We start from the raw sequence: 8,749 nt of genomic DNA, 5'->3' as shown, positions 1-8,749 counted from the left end.
AAACATGATCCACTGGGCTGAGAACAACTCTCTGAGACGTCTCTCAGCTGTTGCTTCCTTTGGAACAGCTGCTGCTGCTGTCCCTCTCCCAGCTCCAAGACCTGCTGAGCCTCCTGTCTTTTTCAGTTCCCATGCCCCCAGCACTTCTCCTTGGCCTCCTTTTGCCCAATTGACAATGTCCGTTCTCAATGCCTTCTCACCCAGCGCTGAGCCCCACTGTGTGAAGGCAATGCCTGTCGTGTTCACCACAATATCCCCTCCCCCATCACCACGCCTGGGCCACAGAGATGCTCAAAAAAGATCTGTTGGTAGGCAATGCGAAGGTGCATTCATGTCATCTTGCAGGAGGAATTCTCAACGAGTTTTGAGCAGCCTCGGTTTTCCCACCACCTCCAAATCATGCAAGACACAGGGTAAGAGCAAAGACAAGGTGGCTGTGGCCGATGTCCACCCTCCCGGGGCTTCCCTTCTCTTCTCTCCTCGTTGGGCAGGGAGACCATCGGGGTGCAACCTGGCTGGGGCGGGGTGGAGGTGGAGGGCCTGGCTGGAGCGGGCCTGGCCACGGGCAGGGGACAGCGACCGCGGCTCAGGCCCCGGCCCGGCGTGTCCGCGGTGCGCGCGAGCGGCCAGCAGAGGGCGCCAGAGAGCCAGGAGCGGCCCGCGGAGGAGCCCGCGCCGGCCCCGATGCCCAGCTCCGCGCCGCGCGGACCCACCGAGCCCGCGCTCAGACACCCCAGCTCCGCCGAGAGGCAGCTCGCGCCGGGTCCTTCCTCTTCCCCAAGTGCAGGCAGAGCCCCCGAGCCATGGCCAGCCCTTCCGGCAGCTCCGAAGCCACTGGCAAGCCCCGAGGCAGGGATGGCCGGCCCAGGAGGGAGAAGGACGACGTCCCTCCGGAGGAGAAGAGGCTGCGGCTATTGCTGGAGGGAGGGAGCGCACAGCCCGAGGACTGCGAGGACGGGGAGGACGCGCCGCGGCCGGGCAGGGAGGAGACCGGCACCCAGACAGGTGGCGACGGCAGAGGAGTAAGTGACGCGGGCGCGTGGTTCCGGGGGTGCCGGTGGTGCGGGGGTGCTGGGGACGCGGGGTAGGGGCGGCGGGAGGCTCCGTGGCCGGCCCCGGGTTGAAGTTGGTAACTGAGCGGCAACTCCGGCGGGCGAGGAGTGACAGCTCGTGACGGCCTCCGAGACGCCAGCTGCCCCTTCTCGGCTGTGTGGCTTCGACTTCCTGATTCTCCCACTAGGTCCCTGGCCTGGAGACCCGCTGGACTCTGCGGCTAGTCAAAAGGGGAGGGGGAGCCCCGCGTCCTGGGGGACCCCAGCAGGGGAAGGGGCGGGGGTTGCGCTGGGCATCCTGTCTGGGGCATCTGTCTGGGACTCTGCCGGTGCCTCTCACCTGGCGAGGGGCTTGTGGCGGGGGTAGGGGGGAAGTCCCTGGCGCCAGGCTTGGCCAAGCCCTGCTCTGCTGGGCTGCGGGCTGGCGGCGCTCACCCAGCTCCTCACCTGCCCCGCATCTTCCTGTTTTTCTTCCCTTTCTGGTTGGGCAGCGAGAGTTGAGAGGAGGCAGATGGCTTCCATCCCAGAAATCGCCCTCCTCTTTCCATCTCTACAGAGAGGGACAGAGAGGGAAAGTTCCTTGCATCCCCCCGGGGCGCTGTCCCTGTGAGCTCCCGGTGTCCTGCACACGTGGGCCCCTGAGTCACCGGGCCTGTGTGTATGCGATGGGGCTCCGTGGCCAGCCTGGCCTCCTGGGGTTCACTTTCTGCTTTCCTACCCCAACTCTTCCTGTGTGGCTTTGCTGGCCTTCCACTGGGGAGGCACGTGGGTTTGGAGGGCAGATGAGGGCCCGCTGGAGAGCTGTACCCCTCAGTGAGGGCCGCCACCTTGATGGTTTTTGATGGATAATGGGGTTGACCTCTTTGTTCCTTCCACATGTTTTTATGTTTGACCATTTGCTCAGCTGAGCTTGTCTTAATCATTTGATTCGTGGTGAATGAGCCCCACATGGGAGAGAGGGCGTCTTCATTCTGAACCCATTTAGGCAGCACGGGCAGCCCTCCTCGCCGTGGGCTGCATCAGAGCCCCCCTGCCCAGTCTTGGGGTTGCTCCTGGATGCTGTCTGGGAGGCTTGCTCATGGTGACATCCTCATCTCCCCATGCACTTTACTGCATTCAGAGCTTGGGTCACTTGGACACTGAACTCAGGTGAATTTTCTCTGAGATCCCGGGAGAAAGAGGACAGTTCTCTGGAAGGTTTTCCAGGGCCGATCACGGAAAGGATGAGAAGGGAGAGGTTCTGGTCGGGGACGCAATTACGGTGGCAGTGTAACGCCGGGAAACCTGATTGCGTGAGGTCCCTCTCACTCCCTCTACCTCCCTCTTTTACGTGGACTCTGCCAAAGACCAAGATACTAGAATGCAGTGGAGTGACCAAGTGTAGTGGGACCTTGGAAACGCGAGTCTGGAGCCAAGCGGCTGGGGTTTGCATCCTGGTTCTGCCCCTCCTTAGCTGGCTGACATGGCACAAGCCACTTACCCTCTCTGAGCCTTACTGTCTTCAGTGGCAAATGGATCTGTCAACAGGCCCCATTGCCTGGGGTTGTTACTGCTGAGATTAAGGGAAGCTTGTCCATAGAAGCACTTAGCGTTGTGCCTGGCACATAGTGTATGGTGGATAAATGGGACTTAGGACTGAAACTCATGCCTTGGTGTGTTTTTGCAGTGATGTTTTGTTCTGGGGTGCATCACAAGAGACAAGGTTCTTGGCCGGGCGTGGTGGCTCAAACCAATAATCCCAGAACTTTGAGAGGCCGAAGGGGGAGGATCGCTTGAGCCCAGGAGTTTAAGACCAGCCTGGGCAACGTGGTGAAGCCTCATATCTACCAAAAAAAAAAAAAAAAAAAAAGTCAGGTATGGTGGTGTGTGCCTGTAGTCCCAAGTACTTGGGAGGCTGAGGTGGGAGGATTGCTAGAGCCTGGAAGGTCCGGCTGCAGTGGGCTGTGATCATGCCACTGCACTCCAGCCTAGGTGACAAAGTGAGACCCTGTTTCAAGGAAAAGAGACAGAGAGAGACAGACCCACAAGTGTCTTAAGCCAGAATCTCCATGTTAAAATGCTTTCTGGAGGCTAGAAGGATGATATATTGATAATGAAATATTTAAAAGGCAGAAACCCCACTGAATTTCTTGGCCCACAGAGGGAAATGGGAATCACATGACCTGAAGGATGATGCAGGAACTGAACAGAAACCATCCTTGTTTCCTGAATCTGAATATGGCACCCTCTTTTCACGGTGTCTGTATCTGCTCAGTCTGGTGGCCCCTCGAAAAGAGGGAATCTTGATTTTCAAACTTAAAATTTGGCCCAAAGCCCACTGCTGCCTACAATGCCCGCCAGACACATTCCTCTTCCCTTTTAGTTTCTATAGGCATAATCTCTTTGAAGAACCCATGAAGCAGTGTCAGGCTGGTGTGAGGATCAGCAGCGATTTCTTTGAGGAGGAGAGCCCGTTTCTTCACTCACAGGCCATGTCTGAGTGGATGAAGAACAGAGTGCCCTTTTATGAGATTTTGTCTGCGTAGACCATTAGGTTGGTAAAAATGTCAAAACCATCCTCGTTCTTTAATAGCAGATTATTTTGGGCTTTTCTCTGCAAGAAGCAGCATGGGCATTCAGATGCTTTTAAGGATAAAATATTCTTTCTCATCACCAGGCCTGGTGCTCTGGATGGCTGAGGTTTTAATGTGACTGGATGTCCCTTGGAGTGGCTCCCAAGCTGTGCTTCTGTGGTTGGGTGGCAAGGGGTTGCTTTATTCGGTGGTGGCTAGAGGATGTTTTAGCAGGTAAATCGGGCCCCCAGGAGCCCCTGAGTGGCAAGTCCTGCTGCAGGGCATGAGTTTATGGTGGGGAGGTGGGGGGGTGGAGGGTGGAGCGTGGGGGGCGTTGATTTCCTGCCAATATCAGAAATTTCACAGGCTTCTTGTGTGTCCACAAACACCCACCCCATTGAGAAGGCCTAGAAAACCTGGCCCTCCCCAAGCCTTTATTGACCGCTTGTGAATGATCCCAGGGTGTGTCTGACCCACAGCTCCTCCTGGAGGGAGAGAAAAGTCTCTCCTAGGTATTTGGTTATCAACCTCAACCACTTGCTGAGCCTTCCTCAAGACCAGGCACCTCGGCAAGATTTCAGCGTTTTCAGGCGGAACTGAGCATTCAAGGGTAATAACTCTTTGGAGTCCCTGAAATCCCTGATGGACGCACCAGGTGAAAGCATCCAGGGTTGAAACCAGATGAGGAAGGTTATTGTGAGCCTGGGGCTCCTGCAGAGGTGCATCCGCGTTGCAGGGATTTTCCTTCTTGCTGAGGAGAAACCTGGGTGTCTCAGCTTTGCCACAGTCACAACACTTGGGGTGAGACCATTCATGGTGCTGGTCGTGGGGCCGTCCCGTGTATTGTAGGATGGTTAGCAGCATCTCTGGTCTCCATCCTCTAGGTGCCATTCTACCCTCCCAGCTATGGCTACCCCAGATGTCTCCAGACGGTTTCAAATATCATGGAGCAAGGGAGTGGTACGTGAGCAAAACCACCCCAGTTGACAGCCATTGGTCTACACTTGTGGAAATGTTTGAGGGTGAGAGTGTCGAGCTTGGGTCCCTGCTGTACCCTTTATGAGCAATGTGGTCTTGGAAAATTAATACTACTCCAGGGGCCTCAGTTTTCTCATCTATAAAATGGAGATAAATGAGATACACTTTCATAGGAAGGTTATATGGGATTTACTGAGATAATAAGAGAGTACATGGAAAATGCTGGGCATAGAATTTATTTATTTATTTATTTTTTAAGACGGAGTCTTACTCTGTTGCCCAGGCTGGAGTGCAGTGGCATGATCTCCGCTCACTGCAACCTCCACCTCCTGGGCTCAAGTGATTCTCCTGCCTCAGCCTACCGAGTAGCTGGGATTACAGGTGCCCACCACCACACCCGGCTAATTTTTGTATTTTTAGTAGAGATGGGGTTTCACCACGTTGGCCAGGCTGGTCTCAAACTCCTGACCTAAGGTGATCCACCTGCCTTGGCCTCCCCAGGTGCTGAGATCACAGGTGTGAGCCACCACGCTGGGCTGGGCATAGCATTGTAATGCAGACAAAGCACAAAATACTTGGGCAATATCTTTTTACATTTGGCTCGTCTAGACTCCATCCTCCATCCCCTCATGCGCTGGTGCGGTGCAGACCAGAATATCACCCACCTAGACTGCAGAGTGGATTTGGGTGACATCTTGGCTTTCTGCACAAGACTTGCCTGTTCCCCACCACATCCCCCTGGTTCTCAGGGTCCAGGATTCCAGGCGGCAGGAATGTGGGCAGGCAGGGCAGGTGGCCCACCCAGTTCACCCTCACGCTGGGGACCTGCAGAGCCGGCTCTTCAAGACAGGGTGTTTTGACCAGCATCCGGGTTGCTGGATTTCCATTTGAGCACAGCTGGACTACACAGGCTGAAGCTCTCTCTGCTGAGATATAGATATTTCCCTGGCGATGATCTTTCAAGCTGACTTGAAGACATGGCCACCTGCTGGAACGTGGTGTGTCTGCCGTGGGGCTCTTGTAATTTGTGAGGCAGGCTCCTGAGGAATGCAGTGCATAAGTGGGAAATGGTGGGATGTTCTCGCATCCTCCCCTGGCCAAAAGTGCTGCCTGCGCAGGTTGGTGGACGGTCCTTTGAGCAGGAAGAAGACACGGAGTACATTCCTGTTAGCTACGACAGAGAGGGGCAGGGTACATACTGGACATTTCAAGCCCCTGCAGAGAAGGAAGTCTTACTGTGCTGGGAGTACTTGTGGAGTGGGGGCTGTGTTGCCCTGGGCTTTAATTATTTCAGGAACATTTAACCGCAGGGCTGGCAGGCTGGATCTTGATATGTGTTTCTCAGTTGGAAAGACTTTGGACCATAGGGAAATGTCTTCTCAATTCTTTTAATTTCATTAAGGTGGTCATTTTTCTTCTTGTGGCCTCTGGAATGTGACACAGAACTCAAGGGACAGGAAGGAGATGAGTTGGAGGCTGGGACAGGGGTCCCTGCCAGGGATGCTGGTGACTCACATGACGGTGTTGATGTGTGGAGTCCGGTGCCTGGTTTAGGGAATGTTCGTGGGATATGTTACAGAGCACTGATGGACCTATCAGGTACTGGAGGTGAATGGTCAAGTCTGATCTCAGGGCTGACAGTGTCAGGCAAGGACAGGAAGTTGACGTTGGAGTCATTGGCTGAGGTTGCTTGGGACCCAGGCGCAATGTGTGCCCGGACAGTTGGGTCTGGGGCTAGGAAGGTGTAGGGGTGGGTTGCCCCTACGCACCTGTGGGTCTTTCTCGTAAGGTGGAATGAGAGACTTAGGAAAGAAAAAGACACAGAGACAAAGTATAGAGAAAGAAATAAGGGGACCCGGGGGACCAGCGTTCAGCATATGGAGGATCCCGCCAGCCTCTGAGTTCCCTTAGTATTTATTGATCATTCGTGGGTGCTTCTCGAAAAGGGGGTTGTGTCAGGGTCACAAGACAATAGTGGGGAGAGGGTCAGCAGACAAACACGTGAACAAAGGTCTTTGCATCATAGACAATGTAAAGGATTAAGTGCTGTGCTTTTAGATATGCATACACATAAACATCTCAATGCTTTACAAAGCAGTATTGCTGCCCGCAGGTCCCACCTCCAGCCCTAAGGCAGTTTTTCCCTATCTCAGTAGATGGAGCATACAATCGGGTTTTATACCGAGACATTCCATTGCCCAGGGACGGGCAGGAGACAGATGCCTTCCTCTTGTCTCAACTGCAAGAGGCATGCCTTCCTCTTATACTAATCCTCCTCAGCACAGACCCTTTACGGGTGTCGGGCTGGGGGACGGTCAGGTCTTTCCCTTCCCACGAGGCCATATTTCAGACTATCACATGGGGAGAAACCTTGGACAATACCTGGCTTTCCTAGGCAGAGGTCCCTGCGGCCTTCCACAGTTTTTGTGTCCCTGGGTACTTGAGATTAGGGAGTGGTGATGACTCTTAAGGAGCCTGCTGCCTTCAAGCATCTGTTTAACAAAGCACATCTTGCACCGCCCTTAATCCATTTAACTCTGAGTTGACACAGCACATGTTTCAGAGAGCACGGGGTTGGGGGTAAGGTTATAGATTAACAGAATCTCAAGGCAGAAGAATTTTTCTTAGTACAGAACAAAATGGAGTCTCCTATGTCTACTTCTTTCTACACAGACACAGTAACAATCTGATCTCTCTTGCTTTTCCCCACAGAAGGCAGGTTTGGGCTGGAGACTCGGGCTTGGGAGGCATCCCAAGTAGACAGTGGTTGAGGCTGTGGAAATGACTGCGATCGCCTGGGATGAGAGTGGAGACAGACAAGATGGGGGTTTTGCTCTAAGCCTGGGGAACCCACCTCCCAGGTTCAAGGGATTCTCCTGCCTCAGCCTCCCAAGTAGCTGGGAACGCAGGTTCGTGCCACCATGCCTGACTAACTTTTGTATTTTTAGTAGAGATGAGGTTTGGCCAGGCTGGTCTCAAACTCCTGACCTCAACTGATCGGCCCACCTTGGCCTCCAAAGTGCGGGATTATAGGCATGAGCCACCATGCCTGACCATTTTTAAATATTAATTTTTATGAAATATTTTCAAACACATTTTACTGCACACTGGAAAAGTCAATCATGATTTGAAAACGTTATCAAAATCCAATCAAATGTCAATTAACCATTTAATTGTGGATGGGTAAGGAGAATATTTTGACCAAAACATGTTAGAACAATACCACTTATAGAAATAATCTATGTTTTAATGTTTTAGTTGAATTAAAGAATCTTTTATATTCTGTCCAGGCGCAGTGGCTCACACCTGTAATCCCAGCACTTTGGGAGGCCGAGGCTGGCAGATCACCTAAGGTCAGGAGTTCGAGACCAGCCTGGCCAACATGGCGAAACTGTCTCTACCAAAAATACAGAAATTAGCCAGGTGTGATTGCACACACCTGTAATCCCAGCTACTTGGGAGGCTGAGGCAGGAGAATCGTTTGAACCTGGGAGACAGAGGTTGCAGTCAGCCGAGATCACACCACTGCACTTCAGCCAGCCTGGGTGACAGAGCGAGACTCTGTTTCAAAAATAAATAAATAAATAAAATAGAATTCTGAATTTTATTTTTAATAATTATTTTTGTAAAGAGAATGTCTTGTTTTTTGGAGTTGTTGAATTTATTGAATTGACAAAAATTATGTACAAGAGGGTATACAACATGATGTAATTGAAGTATGTATACACTATGAAATGGCTAAATCAAATAACATATCACCTCCCAGACTTATTTTTTTGTGGTGAGAACACTTAAAAAATCTACTCTCTTAGTGATTTCCAAGTGTATGATATGTTGTTATTATCTATAGGTACCATGTTGTCCCATGGATATCCTGAACTTATTCTTCTTCTCTAAAAATGACATTCTGTGTCTTTTGACATCTGCCCACTGCCCCACCCTGGCAACCATCATTCTACTCTGCTTCTGTGAATTCAACTTTTTTCTTTTCTTTTTCTTTCTTTTTTTTTTTTTTTAGACAATCTCATTCTATTGCCCAGGCTATAGTGCAGGTTTGTGATCTTGGCTCACTGCAGCCTTGACCTCCCAAACTCAATCAATCCTCCCAACTCGGCCTCCTGAGTATCTGGGAGTACAGGCATGCACCACCACACTCCACTAATTTTT

The 8,749-nt window shown here is 52.2% G+C and overlaps 1 protein-coding gene across 1 annotated transcript; it reads left to right on the top strand.

The window, feature by feature from the left end:
* The first annotated feature begins 443 nt into the window (after positions 1-443).
* Positions 444-8,177, top strand: LOC115936283 (putative HTLV-1-related endogenous sequence). The gene is given in 5 exon segments (XM_055354651.1): positions 444-582; positions 585-734; positions 737-796; positions 799-1,022; positions 7,873-8,177. Coding segments are annotated over 5 exon segments (702 nt in total). The 3' UTR covers positions 8,002-8,177.
* Positions 8,178-8,749: the final 572 nt, after the last annotated feature.

The sequence above is a fragment of the Gorilla gorilla genome, chromosome 9, assembly GCF_029281585.2.
Source record: "Gorilla gorilla gorilla isolate KB3781 chromosome 9, NHGRI_mGorGor1-v2.1_pri, whole genome shotgun sequence".
In the NCBI taxonomy this organism is placed as follows: domain Eukaryota; kingdom Metazoa; phylum Chordata; class Mammalia; order Primates; family Hominidae; genus Gorilla; species Gorilla gorilla.
This window is presented reverse-complemented; position numbering and strand designations above follow the sequence as displayed.